A 22,933-nucleotide genomic window follows, 5' to 3' on the forward strand; every position below is an offset into this window, starting at 1 on the left:
TGACCTTACCAACACCCCAGGGACCGTTTTATGAGCCCTATTCGCTGCAGCCATGTTGTGTTTGGACTTCTGCAATAGCGATAATACACTGGTGTTGGAAATCCTAACCCTCAACCCAGCCATCAGAAACTGCTAATCCATATTACCTACGGGTACTTCAAGACAAGTGAGGAAGACAAGAACCTTCCTCACCGCAGGTACAGTAACATCTTCAAAAATGATTGGCCAAAGGGTGTGAGTTTGTCCCACATCCATAACTCTATAAATTAAGTAGCCTGAAATATGAACAATGCATTTGTCTGGGAGAGTGTATTCAAAGACATGGCACTAATTGAAAACGCAAGGATTCTAGTTAGCAGTATAGCTGGCGGAATCACAGAAATGTGTGGTAATCAATTGGCTGCTCCACAGCATTTAGAATACACCAGATTGTATGCAAGTATGCCAAGATGACCTCATCTTCATAAAAATCTATTGTATGAGATGTACAGTACATCTTATCTTAACGCCGTGTATATTTTGATGATTTCTAATGGACTCAGTGGCTTCATCACAAGAGCAAAAATAAGTAGAGTCACCCCTGCCTTGTTCCATTAGATATCTGAAACAGTTAGGGAAAAATAACCAGAATTGTAAACCTTGGCACTAAATGCAAAATAGAGAGCCATGATTGCTGTATACTGTATATTGGACCCATCAATCCGAATCTTTGTAAGAAGCCATAAATACCCTCAATGTACCCTATCAAATGCATAGAGCAGAGAAGGTGTTAGGTTCTGTTGAGTTATGTTCTGTCTTGTCTATTGCAGACAAAGCCCACCTGGTCCTCTTTCACCAGTAGTGGGAGGATTTTGAAGGTACATGAAGCTAGAATTGTAGCATAAGGCCATATTCAAGAGAGATGTGATGGATATTAGCAGGATCAGTCACAGGTTTTGGTGGCTTGGAAATTGTTCCTTTAACCCTTTCGCTGCCAAGCCCTCCGGAACATTTTTCAAATCAGCTGGCCAAGCCATTTTTGCATTTTTTGCAATTTTTTCCTATTAATTAGTTTTTTTTTACACCATTTTTTATTTTTTTAAAAATCATTTTATTTTGTTTTACATTTTTCATTTATTTTTTTATTTAATTTTTTTTTAATTTTTAATTTATTTTTTAATCATTTTGTATTTATTTTTTTACTGTTGGGGGGCTACGGTGAAATCTCTGGGGTCTAAACAGATCCCTGACATTTCCCTTTTGAAATAGAAAAAGAAATTGAGGACACCAAATCCTCAATTTCTTTTTCTGCAGCCTCAGCACTCAATGAATGGGAAGCACTCAGTACAGAGGCTTCCCATTCCATTCAGAAACTGCTGATAGTAAAATATTTACTATCAAGCAGTTTATGAATGGGGAGAAGCCTCCATAGGGAGTGCTACTCCCCATTCAGAAATTCATGAATGAACAGGCTGTGATGTAAATCACAGCCTGTTCATTCATAACTGGGGACACATAGTACTATGGGGGTTATTCACAAAGCTGCCGAAGGATCTAGCCATAGCTTCGGCTGATCCTTCGGCTAGCTTCGGCCCCAGGACCCCTTCGGTTGAGTAGAACCGAAGGGCTGCTGTACGGGCTATTCACTTGAGCCCGTACAGCTCCCGAAGTTGGCCGAGCGGCTCAGTCGAGCCGAAGACATATGAGCCGAGGTGAAAGCCGGAGCAGGAACGGCTGACCAACAACCTGCTACTGACAGCTTGGCGGTGCCAGCCATCATCTCACGGTTGGCTCTGGCCACTTGCATGCAGAGACAGATCAGTGTCCCCTGGTTAGCAGCTAACCACGGACGCTGATGTGTCATTACACTGAGAACCAGTGTGATATCAGAGCCGCTGTGATATCACGGCGGCTCCGCCAGGTTCTCAGTGTGTAATGACAGTTCAGCATCTCCTGGTTATCTAGTAACCAGGGGACGCTGGACTGCCATTACACACTGAGAACCTGGCGGAACCGCCATGATATCACAGTGTTATCACGGGTTCTCACAGTGATATCACGGGTTCTCAGTATGTAATGACAGTTCAGCGTCTCCTGGTTACCTAGTAACCAGGAGACGCTGGACTGTCATGAGAGCTTGTCGGAGCCGGCTTTGATATGACCACCGCCTCCGACAAGCTCTCATTGTAATGAAAGCTGGTCCCATCCAATAGAAAACAGTTGGGCGGAGCTAGCTGTCACTGCTCCGCCCCATCATGTTCTCCTTTTTTTCTACTTTTTCTATTCTGCTCGGTACCACAGAGGTACCGAGCAGAATAGCTGAGCCGAAGGGCGCTCGGCGGCATTCGGCTATTCACACACTGCTGTTTGGGCCCTATGAGAATAGGCCGAACAGCAATGAGTAGCCTGACGGAGGTTCGGCTAAGCCGATCCAGATGTTGGATTAGCTAAGTCAAACTCCTTCTGCACTTCGACCTACCCGAACCCATTCGCAGCAAGCCGTTGTACAGCTGATTTCAGTCGGTGTACGGCTGAAATCAGCTGTACAAGACTGAAGTGAATAGCCAAATGGCATTCGGCTCACTTCGCTTCGGGTTGGTTATTCACACGGCTGCCACGCTGTCATCCAAAAACTGACAGGATGACAGCGGCTCCGATCACTATGCCGCTCGGCCATCCTGAATTGCGGCCAGCCGCCCCTTCCGCCGGTGATTTTTTTTACGGATCCCCACTGCCACAGACTCTACAAGCGGGGGACAGCAGCGGGGATCCATGGAGTCTCTCATCCCTCCCTGGGGTGGCTCCAGGGAGGATTCTGAAGGGGACAGTCTGCTGAACAGTTCTGCTATAAGCTTATGGTCGCTAAATCGACCATGAGCTTATAGCAGAACTGTAAATGCCACCGACGTAAGGCATACTGAGCTGGCCAGCCGGGAACACTTTTGTTCCGCCTTATGCCTTACGTCGGTGGCAGCGAAAGGGTTAATTCACAGTAGAAAATCTACCCTCTAGCATCACCACATTCATTTTTTTCTAAATATAGGACAAGCTGTTTCTCCACGGTTTTATAGTATTCTTTACTCCAGTTTTAAGATTCCTATTATAGCCCTAGTATGGCGTCTGTTAGTGTTGGTTGTATCTAGTGAAATGTTGACAATACTATTAAAATTTCTACATATCATGACAATAGATTACCTTTCTGGTGATGTTTTGCAATCCTTATGACTTTGCAGTAACATTTTTAAGCTGGCCAAACACTTTACAATTATCTGCAGATTTTCTGTGGTCAGATGGAAAAGGTGCAACAGATTCCTACACTAAAATGTGTGGATGAAATAATCTCCACCTGGGTCAAACTTCCGTAATCTTGCTGGTCGGTCCCGGTGGCTCTCAAAACACCTGAATAATGCCTGCATCCAATCAGATTGTTCAGTTATTTTGACAGCCAGTGGGGCCGACTAGCAAGATACTGAAGCTTGGCCCAGTGGGAGGTTCCTTCATCCACACAGCTTAGCATAGATGGAGGAATCTGTTGCACTTTTTCCATCTGACCACAGAAAATCTGCAGATAATTGTAAGTTGTATGGGCACCTTTATAAGGGATGCAAGGATACCACAAGGAATATGTGATATTTCTTCTAAAACAATACATACTAGTTTCTTTATAATTATGAAGAACTGAAATTCAAACAATGCTTATACAGCAATTGAAAATGCCAACCAGCAATAGGGGACTACAGATCCCATCAATCCATAATTATACAGCAATGGAGAATGGCAACCAGCAATCATGGATTGCTGAGATTTGTAGTCCCTTATAGTCGGTTGCCATTCTCTATTCCATTTGATTAGCACTGTGACATACACCAATAAGAGAAGAACAATAGGCAGCCACAGTAGAAAAGTTGACTTACCTGCTCCCAGGAGGGTATGGCAGGCTCCAGAAGGGTTACGAGGGTCACTCAGAAGTGGAGCAGTGGATCTGCGAGCGTTCACTAGAACTGTGTGCGGTCTCACCAGGGCTGTGTTCCGGTCTCACCAGGACTGCGTTCAGGTCTCATCAGGGCTGCGTTTGGGTCCCACCAAGGCTGCGTTTAGGTCTCACCAGGGCTGCATGAGGGGCTCTCCAGGGCTGTACTGGCTATTGCTGGGTTCCCCAGGGCTGCGTTTAGGTGTCACCAAGGCTGCATGCAGGTCTCACCAGGGCTGCATGCAGGTCTCACCAGGGCTGCATGTGGGGCTCTCCAGGGCTGTACCGGCTATTGCCAGGCACCAAGAGCTCCAGGGCTGCGATCGCATCTCACCAGGGCTGTATGTGCGGCTCTCCAGGGCTGTACATGCTATTGTCCTGCACTGAGTTCTCCAGGGCTGCGATTGTATCTCACCAGGGCTGTATGTGTGGCTCTCCAGGGCTGTACAGGCATGTACTGGGCCTCCGGGCTCTCCAGCGCTGTACGGCTCTGGAGAGCAGGGCTGTCCAGTGCTGTGCTAGTCTCGTGAAGGAGGAGCAGGAGATGTATGGCTGGACCGGCAGTGCCAAGGACAGCTACTGCAAGGTCCCCAGCAGGCTGCCTGAGGTCCCCAGCACGCACGGGAACTCAGGCAGCAGAACTTGTTTAAAATTTTAAAGGGCCAGTATCTACCTTTTAGAATCGGGGCATTTTATGCCCTGTATCGGCCCCGATACCAATACTAGTATAGGTATTGGTACATCCCTAATTTTTATGGTTGGCATGTGGGGCATACAGACAGGCCAGTGTGTTGGCTATATTTTCTATGTCTGCCACCACAGTTATATAACAACCACCAGTGTCCAACACCATTTGGTATACTGGAGAAGAAACTGAGTCTACTATGACACCATTTTTTTTTTTTATACACTAAAATGTGTGGATGAAATAATCTCCACCTGGGTCAAACTTCCGTAATCTTGCTGGTCGGTCCCGGTGGCTCTCAAAACACCTGAATAATGCCTGCATCCAATCAGATTGTTCAGTTATTTTGACAGCCAGTGGGGCCGACTAGCAAGATACTGAAGCTTGGCCCAGTGGGAGGTTCCTTCATCCACACAGCTTAGCATAGATGGAGGAATCTGTTGCACTTTTTCCATCTGACCACAGAAAATCTGCAGATAATTGTAAGTTGTATGGGCACCTTTATAAGGGATGCAAGGATACCACAAGGAATATGTGATATTTCTTCTAAAACAATACATACTAGTTTCTTTATAATTATGAAGAACTGAAATTCAAACAATGCTTATACAGCAATTGAAAATGCCAACCAGCAATAGGGGACTACAGATCCCATCAATCCATAATTATACAGCAATGGAGAATGGCAACCAGCAATCATGGATTGCTGAGATTTGTAGTCCCTTATAGTCGGTTGCCATTCTCTATTCCATTTGATTAGCACTGTGACATACACCAATAAGAGAAGAACAATAGGCAGCCACAGTAGAAAAGTTGACTTACCTGCTCCCAGGAGGGTATGGCAGGCTCCAGAAGGGTTACGAGGGTCACTCAGAAGTGGAGCAGTGGATCTGCGAGCGTTCACTAGAACTGTGTGCGGTCTCACCAGGGCTGTGTTCCGGTCTCACCAGGACTGCGTTCAGGTCTCATCAGGGCTGCGTTTGGGTCCCACCAAGGCTGCGTTTAGGTCTCACCAGGGCTGCATGAGGGGCTCTCCAGGGCTGTACTGGCTATTGCTGGGTTCCCCAGGGCTGCGTTTAGGTGTCACCAAGGCTGCATGCAGGTCTCACCAGGGCTGCATGCAGGTCTCACCAGGGCTGCATGTGGGGCTCTCCAGGGCTGTACCGGCTATTGCCAGGCACCAAGAGCTCCAGGGCTGCGATCGCATCTCACCAGGGCTGTATGTGCGGCTCTCCAGGGCTGTACATGCTATTGTCCTGCACTGAGTTCTCCAGGGCTGCGATTGTATCTCACCAGGGCTGTATGTGTGGCTCTCCAGGGCTGTACAGGCATGTACTGGGCCTCCGGGCTCTCCAGCGCTGTACGGCTCTGGAGAGCAGGGCTGTCCAGTGCTGTGCTAGTCTCGTGAAGGAGGAGCAGGAGATGTATGGCTGGACCGGCAGTGCCAAGGACAGCTACTGCAAGGTCCCCAGCAGGCTGCCTGAGGTCCCCAGCACGCACGGGAACTCAGGCAGCAGAACTTGTTTAAAATTTTAAAGGGCCAGTATCTACCTTTTAGAATCGGGGCATTTTATGCCCTGTATCGGCCCCGATACCAATACTAGTATAGGTATTGGTACATCCCTAATTTTTATGGTTGGCATGTGGGGCATACAGACAGGCCAGTGTGTTGGCTATATTTTCTATGTCTGCCACCACAGTTATATAACAACCACCAGTGTCCAACACCATTTGGTATACTGGAGTAGAAACTGAGTCTACTATGACACCATTTTTTTTTTTTCTTCAATAGATTTTTATTGGATTTCACAAAGTTTAGGAGGGTTCATATAACTGAAAGGTACAACCGTGAACAAATGTACAATAATGCACAGTTAAATGTTAAGCATAAAAACACAAAAGGAAAAACATTTGTGTAATAGAGTATGTTCATTTTACATACATACATTGTACTGAAAGAAATTAGGAAAAGGGAGGTTGGGTAAAAGGGAGGAGGAAGGGGCAGAGAGTAATATGGAAGGGGAAATAGGTAGAAAGAGAGGAAAGAGGGGAGCCATAAGCAGGAACAGTATTATACTGCCCGATGGGGGTATTGCATATCAAATCAATATACATTAATTAGGTAGTGAAATGGTATTTTATAGATTTAGTTGTGCCGGTGTTTCCATGTGTTACAAAATTTTACATGAGATCCGTCTCTGAATGACATACATTTTTCATAGGTGTAATGTAAATTAATAATGGATATCGTCTCTGAAATATTCGGAGAAGTTATGCTTTTCCAATGACGCATAAGTGTCAGTCTGGCTGCCAGTAGTATGTGGGAGATGAGAAGTCTGTGGGAGGGGGGGGAATTTGTCTATTTCCAGCGATAATAGGGCTAATGCCGGTTCGGGGGGTGTCAAGATACCTGTCACTAATGAAATTCGGCTGAATATTTGTTTCCAGAAGCTTGTAAGGTTCCTACATTTCCAAAGTATATGAACCTATATATAAATCGCTAAGGGAAATGATACCTTTTTGAATCCACGTTCTTAGTCTAGTGTCTGGGATTAAGATTTCTAGGGCCTCTACGGGAATGGGAATTTTATGAAACATTTCAGTATGTTCCGATTTGGTGCGGAGAAGGCGCCATGCGATTAGGGTTGCTTTAGTCATGGGCGACATTCGGTCCATTGTATTCTTTGGTATAAGGTCGCATAGTATGTAAATAGAGGTATTACCCCGGGGTAAAAAGGAGGCTTCTACTTCGCACCAAGGTTTAGAATATTGCGGGTTTAACCATGCTTTAAGTTGGTCTAGAAGTGTGGCCAAATAATAGTCTTTCAAGTCTGGATATCCCATCCCCCTACTCGTCTGTTTTCGCAAAGTTGATAAGGAGCATCTTGGTTTTTTCCCTTGCCAAATAAACCTGCTTACAATAGTATGCAGGGATTCAAAGTAGCTGTTTGGGATGGGGATTGGCAAAGTTCTATAGAGATAAAGAAGTTGAGGAAGCGCAATCATTTTAATAAAGTAGCTAATTGGGATGGGGATTGGCAAAGTTCTATAGCGATAAAGAAGTTGAGGAAGCGCAATAATTTTAAAGGTGGCTAATCTTGCTGACCAAGACAAGGTGTCCCTATGGAGGTTGTTTAGTAGGGTTCGCAGTTGGGTTAAGAAGGGTACGTAATTATGATCGAATATCATGGAGATAGAGTTTGTAAGTGTAGTGCCCAGGTATGAGAGGCCTGTGGGGTTCCACTGATATGGGAATTGTGATTGTAGAATCATCTTACTGGCAGTTGGAAGACCTAGGTCTAGAATTTGAGATTTCGAGCTATTAGCTTTGTAGTATGACACTGCGCTAAAGGAATCTAATACTGTGGATACTGCAGCCAGAGAGGTTTCTGGGTTGGAAAGGAGAAGTAGAATATCATCTGCAAAGAGACTAATCCTGTGTTGGTGCTGGTTGAAGTGGAAGCCTGAGATCTGAGTATGGGATCTAATGGTTTCTGCTAGGGGTTCTATGGTCATGTTAAATATCAACGGGGAGAGAGGGCATCCTTGTCTAGTGCCATTGGTTATATTAAAGGGTTTAGATACAGCGTCCGATGTAAACACTTGAGCAGAGGGTGTTGAATATAGTGCCATAATGGCGGATATTTTCCAGCCTGAGAAGCCAAACTTATATAAGACATGTTGCATATAGCCCCAGTGCACCCTATCGAAAGCTTTTTCTGCGTCTAAAGCAAGAAGCAGAGAGGGTGTCTTGGAGCTATGGGCATGATGAATTATATTGAGAATGCGACGTGTGGCATCTGGCGCACCTCTACCCTTAACAAAACCTGATTGGTCTGGGTGGATCGAGGGGAGAACCTTGTTTATCCTATTAGCTAAGATCTTGGCATACAATTTTAAGTCAGTATTCAAAAGTGAAATGGGGCGAAAGTTCTGGGGACAGTCAGGAGTTTTCCCCGGTTTTGGTATTGTCACAATGGTAGCAGTCAACATTTTCGGGGGGAAAAAAGGCAGAGGTGGAGGCCTTTTCGCACACCTGCGTTAGGTAGGGCAAGACGATATGATCAAAGGTTTGGTAGTATTCGCTAGTGAAGCCATCTGGCCCGGGCGCTTTGTTGGTACGTAAAGATTTAATAGCGCTTTGGATTTCTTGTGCTGTGATGGGCGTATTGAGGTTGTTAAGTTGGTCGTCAGTTAGTGTAGGTAGGCAGATTTTATTCAGGAAGTTAAGGACAGTTGCATCCGAGGGTTGGGGAGTTTTTTGGTCGTCTTTAAGGTTATAGAGATCACTATAGTAGGAGCTGAAAGCGTCAGCTATCTCTTGTGGGTGCCATACCTTTTTCTTAGTTTTTGGATGGATTATGTAGGGGATTTTAGTTCGCCCTCGTTGGGATTTGAGACGGTTCGCTAGGAGTTTCCCTGCTCTACTGCCATTGGAATAAAAGTTAGCTTTGTAGCGAGAGAGTTGGTTGTCATGCTGTTCTAAGAGAAATAATCTAAGGTCTGCTCTTAGTTTACCTATGGCTGTGGAGGTATTTAGGGAGGGGTGTGATTTGTTTTGGACTTCTAATGTGCGAATTTGAGAGAGCAGGTGTGCGAGGTGGCTGGCCCTCTGCCTTTTCGTGCGAGCTCCGATTTGCATCAGGAGTCCTCTGATAACAGCTTTATGGGCATTCCATAAACAATATACATCTTCAACAGAGGAGGTATTAATATAAAAAAACTCTTTCATTGCTTTTTCAATCAACTGTTTGTTGGGAGGAAAAAGCATTTGGGACACATTATTACGCCACATATAGACATTGTATTATTCTAGGACATATATTAGGACATACGGAGCTATCAGAGATAGAGATTGACACTGGCGCATGATCCAACCACGAAATGTGGTGAATTTTAGAATCATGAATCCGTGTCAATAGTTGTCTTTCCACAAAAATAAAATCAATTCTAGAATAAGAGTTGTGTGGGGTTGAGAAAAAAGTGTAGTCTCTTTCTGATGCATGTAGACATCGCCATACATCAAACAAGGATTCCTCAGACATAAGTCGTTGCATATCTGGTGAGTGTCGTTTGGAAGGATTTGAAGAATCCAGGCACGCATCCATAACCATATTGAAGTCACCACATATTATCACGGAGCCCTGTCTAAGGTCAGACAGTTTTTTGAACATTTTACGCCGGGAGCCGGGTTTTTTTTCTTTGACATCTCCGCCGGGTGCAGGGGATACGGTATAGCCCGGGGATGTCTGGCAATCTGCTGGGTGTAGCTTTTGGTAGCCTCAGGGCACGATGCTGCACGGAGCTCTCTCAAGCAGCGTCCATTTTTGTTTTCTTTTTAGCAGAAGCTGTAATAATGTGGGAGAATTTGGGAAGGATGGATTTAATATTTTGGAAATGTGTTTCTTCAATGCACATGAAATCGCACCCTTGCGTCAATGCCTGTTTCCACATTAGATGTTTAATTTAATGGAGTCATGTTATTGCCATAATAAATCTAGACATAAGCTATATTGACAGGATGAGGCAGGAATGTAACAGTACCAGAGGAAATGTTGAGGCCTACTGCCACACATATAGTAAGAATAATGTGTTCTCCCATGGTTGCAATACTGTATGTGTCTGAACCAAAAGATTAGAAACAATAATACAATTTTGAACAACATGAGAAAATGATACCCTTCGAGGTAGTTAATTAACTGTCTCACTGGGTACACCTTAGACCAGCTTGTTTATGCAGCCTCTATTGTCTGGTGGGCTAGTCTGCACAACCTGAAATTGTGCAGGACAGAAAAAGAAATAATTAAAGTAGTATTAAACTCACACAAAAATTTCATTAATGAATCCAGATGGTTTACGAGCATAATTCCTTTCCGGAAGCATCCTTGTAATCCAAAGCGCTTGTATATCAAAGCGAATTTCCCCATTGGAAATAATGGAAATTCAGATGATTCGTTCCACAACCAAAAATATTCATATAAAAATGATTACAATACTGTACTGTAATATAATACCGTACAAAATATAAAGAAAAATAAACCAATTACCGGTACCTTCGTGGCTGGTGTGAGGGGGACGAGAGAGAGGAGGATTATTGTGTAGGACAACTTTCACTATCACTAACGGAATCACTGCTATCTCTTGACTCAATGGAATCTTTTTCATTTCGTGAAACCTTAACAAGGAATCTATCCAATGTGACATTGCATTGTCGTTAAACAGACTCATCGCTCGCACTGCTACAGCCTTATTCCGGTGGTGCTTTTCTACAACATTTTGCTCTTATTGCAAGACATTGCTTGTATATCTAGGCAAATTTTTTCAGAAATGTTTGCTTGTCTTGCTAAACACTCTCAAACCAAGTTACTTGTAAACCAAGGTATTACTGTACATTGCCCAGCAAAGTATTTCCTTAAATTTCTGCCCAAGCACTTACAGTCATCATGTTTTCAAACTGCTGGCTCTAACTCTTTCAGCTCTGCTTCTCTGAACTTCCTGTCCAGTTCAAGATTACAAGGGACAGCACACTCTCTAGCAGCCATCCATCTACTAACTTTGAGAAGAGAGGAAGGAGGAGGGGAGCATGGAGAAGGGAAATAGTTTGCCTTGCTGTCTGTATGTTTGTTGAGAGACACAAAGCTTACTGGCACCACAAAGGTGGCTCCATAGGACCTCACAAAGGAGCCACCCTAAAAAAGGACCAGCACTCAAGGGACCAGCTGATTCTGCAGAAGAGTAAACTTTAAAACATAAAGTAGTATCATCCATTGTAAGTGATGTAATCAACATTTGAAATTGCATAAACACATTAGAAATAGCATAAAATACTTTTGAATTAAATATCACTTTAATAAACAAAGCCTTACAGCATTAGGAGCAGTCACAGGTAACATGTAGTTGATGAGCTGACTGGGCCGAAGGAGGTGCTTTTGCAGTTGTCATACCTCACGAACATAATTAATGATATTCCTTTTTCAGGGAACATTATTGCATGAAGTGTGTCTCCTGTATGTAACAAGCAATTTTGTGCAGTTTCTGCTAAAATATCTGCAAAGAGGATCACAGAAGTGTAGGGGTATGGAAGTGAGCCCACCTTTCTTGTTGCTGCCATTGACCGCTGTTTAACATAAAAGTTAACTCTCGCTAAGATATCCCTGAGCACTATGTCTGGCAAGTGTTTAGGTTTTGGAATACTGTATGTTGTGTCTATAATAAAATCCTGAACTTAAACATTTGCGCAAGTGTACCAGTTCAGCTTGTGTCATTGATTCAGGAGCTTAGGTGATTTTTATATTTTTTTCTGCAGGATGTATCTTCTATGTCCACAGTCTTGTCTTTCAGCTGTTTTTAAGCTCATCCAATTGCTCAGTGCAAGAATCCACACGCTCATTATGTGCTGTGATGATATCCCCCATCTTTCTCTCTATGTGAACTGTGCGGTCTCCCTGCTGCTCAATTTGACCTTAAATATGTGTAGTGTACTAATCTTAATTAAATCCAGTTATAAAGAGCATTTGAGCAATAGTAACTTGTCTTTAATGACACTTTCTGATGCTAGTGCATCTTGAGAAGCAGCCTGATCTGTCTACTTTGAGAAAGAAAAGAAGTCTGTGAGCTTGCAAGGTTTCCATCTTCTGTGGTTGTCCTGGTGCATCACCACTGTTGGGGGGTCAGTACTGTCCTGAGAGAGGGGAATCGTTATTCATACTCAACACAGTGAGCCACGGAGATTTTGTGAAAGCTGTGGCTCTTCTCTCGGGCAGCAATTTCACAGCACCATGCCCGAATCCCTGCATAATATCCTTATCCTTAAAAGGCTTTCAACAACCACCAGTTCAGTCAGAGTTATTTGAAAACTCAGCACCTGACAAAAATCATTACATAATTTCTGTGTTTTGGTCTGACTAAGTGTAGGTGCACTTCTAAAGTCATTAGAAATTAGTATCTAAAACCCTTTTAGGTAGAGTTATGTAACTAATGCAGTGTCATCTCTTGCAGTGCTGGGAGACTCGTGTGGGACGGGAGATGTATAAGCTCTTGATCTTTGATTTCCTGACTGTCTTGGTAATGATAATGCTGGTGGATTTCCCTCGAAAGTAAGTATATACTCCTTTCTTGATGCATCTGAATAGAAAGTAATTTACTTAAAGTAAAACTATGAGCAAAATAATAAAATACATATATGCTGAAGTCTGTCACCCGCTTTAAAGTGATATTTAAGTCAAAAGGCTTTTAAGCTATTTTAGATGTTGATTAAATCAACGCAATGGATTCTGCTTCTTGATATTAAAACATTTTAGCTTCCTGCAAAATCAGCTGGTCCTATATCCACTGGCCCTGGTATCCTGTTTTAGGGTGGCTCCCTTCTCTTCCAGGGTTCTATGGAACCACCCTTGTGTGTGCTAGTAAGCTGTGTGTCTCCTCAAACACACAGGCACAGCAAGCTAGCCACTCCCCTCCTCCTCACACCTCCTTCCTTCTCGCTTCTAGCTCCTCCTTTCTCAAGCTAGTAGATGGACAGCTGCTGGAGACTGTGCAGTCCCATGTGATCTTGAACTTGACAGGAGATTTAGGGAAGTAGAGGTAAAATAGTTGGAGCCAGGTGTTGGAAACATGATGACTGTAAGTGCTTGGAATAAAATGTAAATAAATACTTTGCTGGGTGATGCATATATGTTTGGTCTGGATTCATCATTGTAAAAAAGTTTGATACTACTTTAAAGTGGACCTTCTAAGGCAAATGGAAGGTCCACTTTTTTCCAAGGCACATTATCCCCAACACAAATGGATTTGAAAATCCATTTCTAAACAGAATCTTACAACAACAACAAAAATACTTACATGTCACCTACTGCATACTGGGATAGCTGGGCACTCGAATTTCCATGATAATGCACTCTTGCAATGGGCTAGAGTGCATTTTTTTTCGAATTTAGAGCCCCAGCTGTGCAGGAAGGCACAGTGATGTATCACTGGCCTCCCAGAAGTGTCAGAGGCCAAGGCTGAGGTATATATATATTTTTTTGTCAGACTGTTTGTTTGCAAATGGCTTTTTAAACCCATTTGTTTTGCTGAACAGAGGGCATGCAAAAAAGCAGACCTTATGTTTCACCTTAAAGGTCCATGTCAACATAAGAGTTTTTGTTTTTCCTGAGTTCTACCTGTAACATAGTTTTATTGCGGATCAAATTGGTGGGGCTGGGTAAGAACCAGCTGTAATGGTACACGTTGGTACCAATGACAAAATCAAGGGAAGATGGAGTGTCCTAAAGAAAGATTTCAGGGACATAGGTGAGACAAAGAAAATGACCTCTAAGGTGGTATTCTCTGAAATACTTTCTGTACAACGAGCCACACCAGAGAGGCAGCGGGAGTCAGGAGATCTGAACAAGTGGCTGAAAAACTGGGGTAGAAAAGGAAGGGTTTGGGTTTTTGGAGAACCGGTCTGACTTTTCAGCCGGCTGCCTCCTCTACAGCAGGGATGGACTGCACCTACATTGGGAGGGTGCAGCTCTGCTGGGGGAGAAAATGGTAAAAAGTTTAGAGGACCTTTTAAACTAGAACCTTGGAGGGTGGAATCAAATAGGATTAAGCCAGGAGATCAAGCTGAGATCAAATACGTCAAATAGTATAGTGGAAAAGGCGAAAATGTGGCTACCTCAGTAGTGAACAGGGAATCTATAATATCAGAATCAAATGCACAAAGTTCTGAGACAAGCAATAGCTTAAGAACAAGAAAATTCTAAGCACTACTAAAAAATGTAAATGCATGTTCACAAATGCTAGACGTTTGCCAAAGAAAATAGAGGAATTGGAACTTTTACTACTCAAAGAGGAGTGTAATCTTTTGGGATTATCGTAAACCTGGCTGGATGCTCGCATGACTAGGCTGCAAATATCAGGGGATATCCAATATTTTGAAGGGATAGGGAAGGAAGCAGAGGGGGCGGAGTATGACTATGCATCAGGAACAATCTGGTAGTGAATGTGCAAGATGATATAGCTCATGAGATGTGGAATAATGATGGATCATTATGGATAGAGATGGAAATGGATGAAAAAATGGTAACTTGCTGGCGGGGATTAGCTACAGGCCTCTAAACATAAGGGGGGAGGATGAGACTCAACTATTGTCACAAATAGAAATAGCGGGGTGACAAGGCAATTTCATAAATATGGGGAACTCTAGCTTTTCTGATATTCATTAGGCAAATTAAACCGCACACTCAAGTAAGGCCCGTCACTTCTTCAACATACAAGATAATTTTATGGGGCAACAGTGGAAACTCCAACTAGAAAAAATGCACTGTTGAATTTATTAATTACAAACACAGAGCTGATTACAGATGTGGAAATGGGGGATAACCTGGGGAACAGGGATCATAGAATGATAATGTTCACAGTAAACTCCAGGAAACATAGACAAGTTGGTATGACAAGAACACTCAATTTTAAAAAGGCTAAGTTTAATAAGCTGAGATACCCGCTATGTGACACAAATTGGGAACACCGAGGACAAGTAGGAATGTTTCAAGGAAACTTTAATTAGTAAAATTTACCAATGCATTCCATTTACCAATAAATTCAAAACATCAAAAGTTATATAAAGGAAAAGGATATGGCCTTCAAAAAAATGTAAGACAGAGGGGTCACCATCAGCATTCAATTACTACAAGGGATGCAACAAAAGATGCAATAGAGCATTCAGGGCTGCAAAAATAGAGTACGAAGAACACATAGCAACCAAAAGGAAAAGAAACCCCAAGAAATTCTTTAAATATATGAATAGTAAGAGGGTAAGGACAGAACATGTAGGCCCCATGATGGATGAAAAAGGGAAGTTAGCTACCAGTGACAGGGAAGCTGATGTGTTAAACACATTTTTGCTTCTGTCTTTACAGAGGAGACGGACGGGCTTAATGATCAAGGCTCTAATAAACAAAAGGTTTATCTCAGTGACTGTCAGAGGTCAGCGTAATAAAGAATCTGAAAATATTAAATGTAAACAAATCTCCAGGACCAGATGGTCCAGTTTAGATGAAATTGTATGTACATGGGTGGAAATAATATGCCTGCATGATCGGAACCAGAGGGTAGTAATAAACAGGTAATTTTCCAATAGGGCAAGAGTTGTGAGTGGGGTGTCCTAGGGTTTGGTCCTGGGACTGATCCTGTTTATTTTATTCATAAACGACAGAGATTGGAATAAATAGTTCAATCTAATTTTTTTCCCTCAAAAATATTTTATTGTGTTGAACGTAAGCAAAGTTTCAATGAAAGCCATGGGTGACAAAGATGAAATTTTTTTTCTGTTTTTTTGTGTACATAAAAATGTCTGAATTATACTGAACAATATGAACAAAAATTCTACCTCAAAGCCATGACCAGGTAAGAGGGTATGAGTCTTAAATAAATATAATAGAGGAGAGCAGATGACAACCTATAGATGAAAATAGCACAGAAGGCTAATGTATCTCTGCTGTTTATTACTTAAGAAGCGTGCTTACTTGCATAACCATATTCCCTAATTAGCTCCTGCCCCCAAGGTAGTATAAAAGGCCTGGTCATGGTTGAGTAATGTAGTGTAAAAAATACAGAACAATTTAGCTGGGACTCACCAGTTTTTGCTGCTCAACCTCTTAGAGCAGTGACCATTTAAAGAACAAAGTTAAGGGGATAACATTTAACACATATTAAAAGAACATTCACAGCCAAGTGAAAAAAAAAAAGAGAGAGAACGTGGCGCATTCCATTCCAGTAGCCTTTATTTGCTCCCAGGCAGTTAGAATAATCAGCTTAGAACTCGGGAATATCGTAAAATCATGACCAGTGCATGTTCGGAACATGTGAGGCGTTACAAAGTCTGGACCATATCGCCTAGTATGAAATACCTCTGATCTTGGGAGTTAGTGTGGATTCATATGGGGAGAGCTAGACGACCTGAAGAGCCCTGTAGCTCCATATCCAAATACCACAAAGAATATCTGAAGGGAACAACCACCTCATGAATTAAAGCGTCCTGAAATTGAAATAGTATGAAAGGTCTCCATATATCAAATAACTTTTTTGCTTGGCGGTCATTATCCAAGATAGCCTCTAGACGTTCCTGCCACAATCTTTTTCAGCAGCTCTAAAGGATGGTTCAGGTGAGGTGGGTCGGGAGATAGCCAAAACTTCATCAACACCCGTCTAGCTACTAAGACACACATATGTAGTCATAACAACCTAGTTCTGTTAAGATGTGTGGTAGGCTCCCAATAACTGAATAAACATAACCACAGCTCAGTAGGCAGCTCAGTCACTAAGACTTTAGCGAGCAGTGCAATGACCTTCTGCCAGTAAGAAAATACCAACACACAATTCCACAAGCAATGGTATAAATCCGCCCCTATGAGGTTGCATTTGGGGAATAACGGAATGCACATTTTTTGAAATCGTAATGCACTGGAACGCAGGGCATTACAGTACCGCACATTCCAGTGCGGGCGATCACACTGTGAAGGGGAGGTGCATTTGGGATGCATTGAAATTGAAATTAAATAATTGTATGTATTTATTAGACATTTTAATTAGTTTCATGGATTTAAAATAATATGAATTGTAAAACTCTGTCAATATAATAAAATAACCAAACTTTTATTTAAAATAACATACAACAATAATATTTAAAATAACACCAAAACAAATTTATTTCTATTTTTTATTTTAGCTTATTAAACTTTTATTTTTTTTTGCAGTTCATAATTTTTCAGTCTTTTTAATTTTAGTTTAATAAATGCAATAACCAATAGTAGACTGGCTATTGCACCCGCCCACTGCCTGCTGTCAATCAGCAGAGGAAGATGACGGATGGGGTGGGGCAGAAGACAAGCACGTCAGGTGACCGGAGGGACACACCGAGCGGAGGAACAGGCCGGGGGAGCGGCAGAGTGGTCGAGTGAGCAGAGGAATGGGCCGGGGCAAAAAAGGACCTGGGTAGCAGCGGAAGTACCGGGGGCAGCTGCGGAGGTACATGGGGTGGAGGCAGTCACAGCGGTCTCTCTTCCCCGCTGATGCCGGCTACAGTGGTCTGTCTCCCCGCTGCCTCTGTCGATACAGGCAGGGAGAGCAGCAGGGATTAAAAGGGACACAAACCGCTGCAGCCAGCACCAGCGGGGAGGAGAGTAGCATCAACTAATCGAATATCAACTAATCGATGATGAGAACGTTGTTAACGTTTCTCATCGATTATAATCGATTTAATTGATTAGTTGTTGCAGCTCTAATGTTTACAGTTATCAAAAGCTTTTTCAGCATCTATAGTGATAATTGTGTTACCCGGTGACGAGTTTCTAGTTGATTGTTCAAGAACTGTCAGGACTTTGCAGATGTTTGCCTCCGCTGCCCTTCCCTTGGTAAAAACAACTTGTGTAGGGTGTATAATACTAGCCAAAATTCCTGCAAGTCGATTAGCCATTATTTTTGAAAAGATATTTGCGTCTAGGTTGATTAAAGATATGGGCCTACGGGTGAAACTCAAATAATTAGAATATCGTGCAAAAGTTCATTTATTTCACTAATGCAACTTAAAAGGTGAAACTAATATATGAGATAGACTTATTACATGCAAAGCAAGATAGTTCAAGCCGTGATTTGTCATAATTGTGATGATTATGGCGTACAGCTCATGAAAACCCCAAATCCACAATCTCAGAAAATTAGAATATTGTGAAAAGGTGCAATATTCTACGCTCAAAGTGTCCCACTCTAATCAGCTAATTAAGCCATAACACCTGCAAAGGGTTCCTGAGCCTTTAAATGGTCTCTCAGTCTGGTTCAGTAGAAATCACAATCATGGCAAAGACTGCTGACCTGACAGTTGTGTAGAAAACCATCATTGACACCCTCCAAAAGGAGGAAAAGCCTCAAAATGTAATTGCAAAAGAAGTTGGATGTTCCCAAAGTGCTGTATCAAAGCACATTAATAGAAAGTTATGTGGAAGGGAAAAGTGTGGAAGAAAAAGGTGCTCAAGCAGCAGGGATGACCACAGCCTGGAGAGGATTGTCAGGAAAAGGCCATTCACTGAGGCTGCAGTCAGTGCATCAAGAGCCACCACACACAGACGGATCCTGGACGTGGGTTTCAATGTCGTATTCCTCTTGTCAAGCCACCCTGAACAACAAACAACGTCAGAAGCGTCTTACCTGGGCTACAGAAAAACAGACCTGGTCTGTTGCTCAGTGGTCCAAAGTCCTCTTTTCTGATGAGAGCAAATGTTGCATCTCATTTGGAAACCAAGGACCCAGAGTATGGAGGAAGAATGGAGAGGCACACACTGCAAGATGCTTGAAGTCCAGTGTGAAGTTTCCACAGTCTGTGTTGATTTGGGGAGCCATGTCGTCTTCTGGTGTTGGTCCACTGTGCTTCATTAAGTCCAGGGTCAACGCAGCCATCTACCAGGAGATTTTGGAGCACTTCATGCTTCCTTCCGCAGACGAGCTCTATGGGGATGCTGACTTCATTTTCCAGCAGGACTTGGCACCTGCCCACACTGCCAAAAGCACCAAAACCTGGTTCAATGACCGTGGGATTACTGTGCTTGATTGGCCAGCAAACTCGCCTGACCTGAACCCCATAGAGAATCTATGGGGCTTTGCCAAGAGAAAGATGAGAAACATGAGACCGAACAATGCAGAAGAGCTGAAGGCCGCTATTGAAGCATCCTGGTGTTCTATAACACCTCAGCAGTGCCACAGGCTGATAGCTTCCATGCCACGCCGCATTGAGGCAGTAATTGCTGCAAAAGGGGCCCAAACCAAGTTTTGAGTACATATGCATGCTTATACTTTTCAGAGGTCCGATATTGTTCTATGTACAATCCTTGTTTTATTGATTGCATGTAATATTCTAATTTTCTGAGATTGTGGATTTGGGGTTTTCATGAGCTGTAAGCCATAATCATCACAATTAGGACAAATCACGGCTTGAGCTATCTTGCTTTGCATGTAATGAGTCTATCTCATATATTAGTTTCACCTTTTAAGTTGCATTAGTGAAATAAATGAACTTTTGCACGATATTCTAATTATTTGAGTTTCACCTGTATATGATCCCAGTAAGTTGGGGTCCTTACCAGGTTTTGGCAAGGCTTTAATATAGGCCTCATTCCCCGTGGGCAGATAACAGCCATCTCTCCAGATTTGGGAGTAAACTTCGCCAAGTCTGGAGGAGAACTGGTCTCATAACTTGAAGAATTCAGTGGTGTAGCCGTCAGGCCCTAGTTCCTTACCCCTGCTAGGTTTTATATAGTAGAAGCAATTTCCTCTTGGGTGATAGCGGCACTTAAAGTGTCCAGTTGAGAGTCTGTAATTTTGGGAAGATTTATGGAATCCAGGTAGGCATGTGTAGCTGGTGATAAAACCTGATAATCACTATACAAGGAACAATAGTATTCCCGTAAAATTTCATGAATCCTTTTTGGATCAATGGTTTTAATACCACTAGTATCCATCAGCATTTTACCGCATTTGTTTAGTTCAATCTCATTTTTGTGGATGATACTGAGCTGTGTAGGGCAGTCAGTTCTCAACAGGACAAATTCTTTTCATTGGGCCCTAGATAAAATTTAATCAGATACGGAAGACTTGTTTCACTCCTTGCCGGAAATCCCCGTATTTGGAAAGGGTGCTTAGAATGGCTGCGGATGGCGCCGCCAGTTGCAAATGGTATAAGAGAAACGTCACCAGTTGAAGAAATAGGTCACCAGCACTCAAAAGAGTTTAAAAATGAATAAGTCCTTTTTATTGGACCATGGTGTCACGACAATCAAAAAGAGCCAAACTCTTTTTGATTGTCGTGACACCATGGTCCAATAAAAAGGACTTATTCATTTTTAAACTCTTTGAGCGCTGGTGACCTATTTCTTCAATTGTTCGTTTTGCACGGCGCCATCCGTGGAGTTACTACAAGCACCATCTTCGTGTATTGGCCGGGACTGCTGAAAGGTGTGCGGAGAGCACCCTCACCTTACAGAAACGTCACCAGCACACCAAATTCCTTAAAGGATCATCAATCATAGATTTATTGAAAACACACAAGTGCTTTCGGGGCCACGCAGGGTCACTTCATCAGGCATAGCAGTGACACAATTGCAAACAGAGAAGGTTTAAATAGACAGTGATAGTGAAGAAACACCCGTAAACACACCCCCTGACGTCGCTATGACGTCACAAAAAACGCCAAACAGCTGCAAACATGTAATGAAGAATATGGAAGACAAACTTCAAATAATCATTTAGGATGGGAAAGGTTCATCCAGTATTGATTTAGTTAACAGTGTGACGATGTCCAGATAAAATTAAGCAGAAGTGCCAGATCAGGATTTGCTGAAATAAAGTAAAACGTGACCAAACTTACCGTCACATTGTGCAGGCTGATGTCGGGTTGCTATGTTAACAGAACGCCGCCGTTCGATTCGATCGGTAATTCAGACAGACAAAGGGACCGCCCACTGGCGCACGTGCCGTGCGGGACTAGTGTAATGATGTCTGCTAGAGAGAGTTGCTGATGGGCATGCATGGAACGCATGGCCATCTTGGGCTCAAGCAGACAGACTCGAAAACATTGCCTAGACAACCACAGACTATCAGAGATGCACACGATCATTGGCAGAGTGGCAGGCATCGTGGAAAAGGGCACTTTATGACATAGATTCCAAAAGCACAGGAGTGACATTCGTGTTGCAATTACGAAAGCACAGAAAGGAGAGGACATTGATTTAAACAAACCTGTGGCACTACACTTTGTACAACATCATCACTAGACCCACAAATTGAGAGGGATGGTGAATGAACACCTGACCAATGTGTTACCTTTGATCTGCATGTGACATAAGTAACAAAAATATAATTGTTTAGAAAAAAATTGATTCCAGTTTATACTCTTATTAACCCTTATTTACCCCTAATCAGTCATATTCAATTTCCATTTGCAAAGACCCTTGCCATGCTTTGTTAGCAGAAACATTACTTTAACATTTTACATGAGAAAATTATGGAGTGAGATGTATATTTTTTTTATTTATTTACAAAAAAATATTTATTTTTTAAATCTACCACTTTCAAACTTTTCTAATTTTTTTTCCTCTGTAGACTGCATAAAAATATAATATAGACAAGATTGCCAAAGAAAGAATAGTTTTTCCCCAAAAAAACAATATGTTTTACTTTGTTATCTTTTGCATTGCCAAAGTTATCACAGAATAAACAGTCCTATGATGGATTTGTAAAAATCGAACTTTTACCTGCGGGGAATGCAGGTACTAGAGCTAAAGTGGTTAAAGTACATCTAAAACTACCTGTCTATCTATAATAACCCTGTGCACATGGTAATAAGACTGCAATGATTTCACTGCATAACAAACAGCTTTGTCACCCTGTTAAAAGAAATGGAAAAATAACGGATTTACTGGCAGGATTAAAAAGCAATAAAACCAGCTAGTTGTAGTTAGTCACATTCAACTGCATTTGTTTTGTAATGTTGAAGATATTTTGCAGCTTCTCCAAGCCACGTCTTCATTTCTAGAGAGTGTCAGGAGCATACCTTGCCATTTGGGTATCTCAGTCATCTTAATCCAATCACCATGGATTGTGTCAAGCTAGATGTTGATTGTCCAATTCTTCAATTTACATGGCTTAAGGTGTGAACTCTCAGATTGCTAGGGTAGTGATGTTAAAACAGCACTATATGTGAATGGCAGAGTCTAATGTCCCCACCCCGTTTAGAGATGGTTTTCCAGTTTGATGTAACTTTGTCTTTATCACTAGGGATGGGCTTGATGTTCGAGCCAAACAACAGTTCGACTCGAACATCGGCAGTTCATGTGTTTGGCGAACACACGAACTGTCAATGCGTTCCGCAGTCTGTTCGCCCGCCGAATGCCTCACAAGGCACTGCACAGTGCCTTGTGAAGCCCTGACTGGGTAAAGCAATGCACCTGACCGCAGGTCAGGTGCAATGCTTTACCCAATCACATCACAGTGCACTGTGAGAGCCATGATTGGGCAAAGTAATGATGACTTTGCCCAATCATGGCTCACACAGCTAAGTTCTGTCAGATGACGGACACATTTAAACAGTAGGTATAGAGTATTCAATCTGTAATTGGATAGAAAAATGGCTTAAAGAACATATTCAGAGAATGGTGATCAATGATTCATACTCTGAATGGTCTGAGGTTGTTAATGGTGTCCCCCAAGGTTTAGTGTTGGGCCCCTTACTGTTTAATCTATTTAATATAGCAGCAAAGTTGGCCTGATCT

At 42.6% G+C, this 22,933-nt stretch overlaps 1 protein-coding gene across 1 annotated transcript in view; it reads left to right on the plus strand.

Annotated features, from left to right (window-relative positions):
- Positions 1 to 22,933, plus strand: part of TMC4 (transmembrane channel like 4) — a 186,859-nt gene that overhangs the window by 131,240 nt on the left and 32,686 nt on the right. Inside the window, exon 12 of the mRNA XM_018566084.1 lies at positions 12,633 to 12,730. Within this exon, the coding sequence (XP_018421586.1) occupies positions 12,633 to 12,730 (98 nt within the window). The remainder of the gene's footprint in view (positions 1 to 12,632; positions 12,731 to 22,933) is intronic.

Source organism: Nanorana parkeri, unplaced genomic scaffold (assembly GCF_000935625.1).
Source record: "Nanorana parkeri isolate BGI_ZX_2015 unplaced genomic scaffold, ASM93562v1 scaffold915, whole genome shotgun sequence".
In the NCBI taxonomy this organism is placed as follows: Eukaryota; Metazoa; Chordata; class Amphibia; order Anura; family Dicroglossidae; genus Nanorana; species Nanorana parkeri.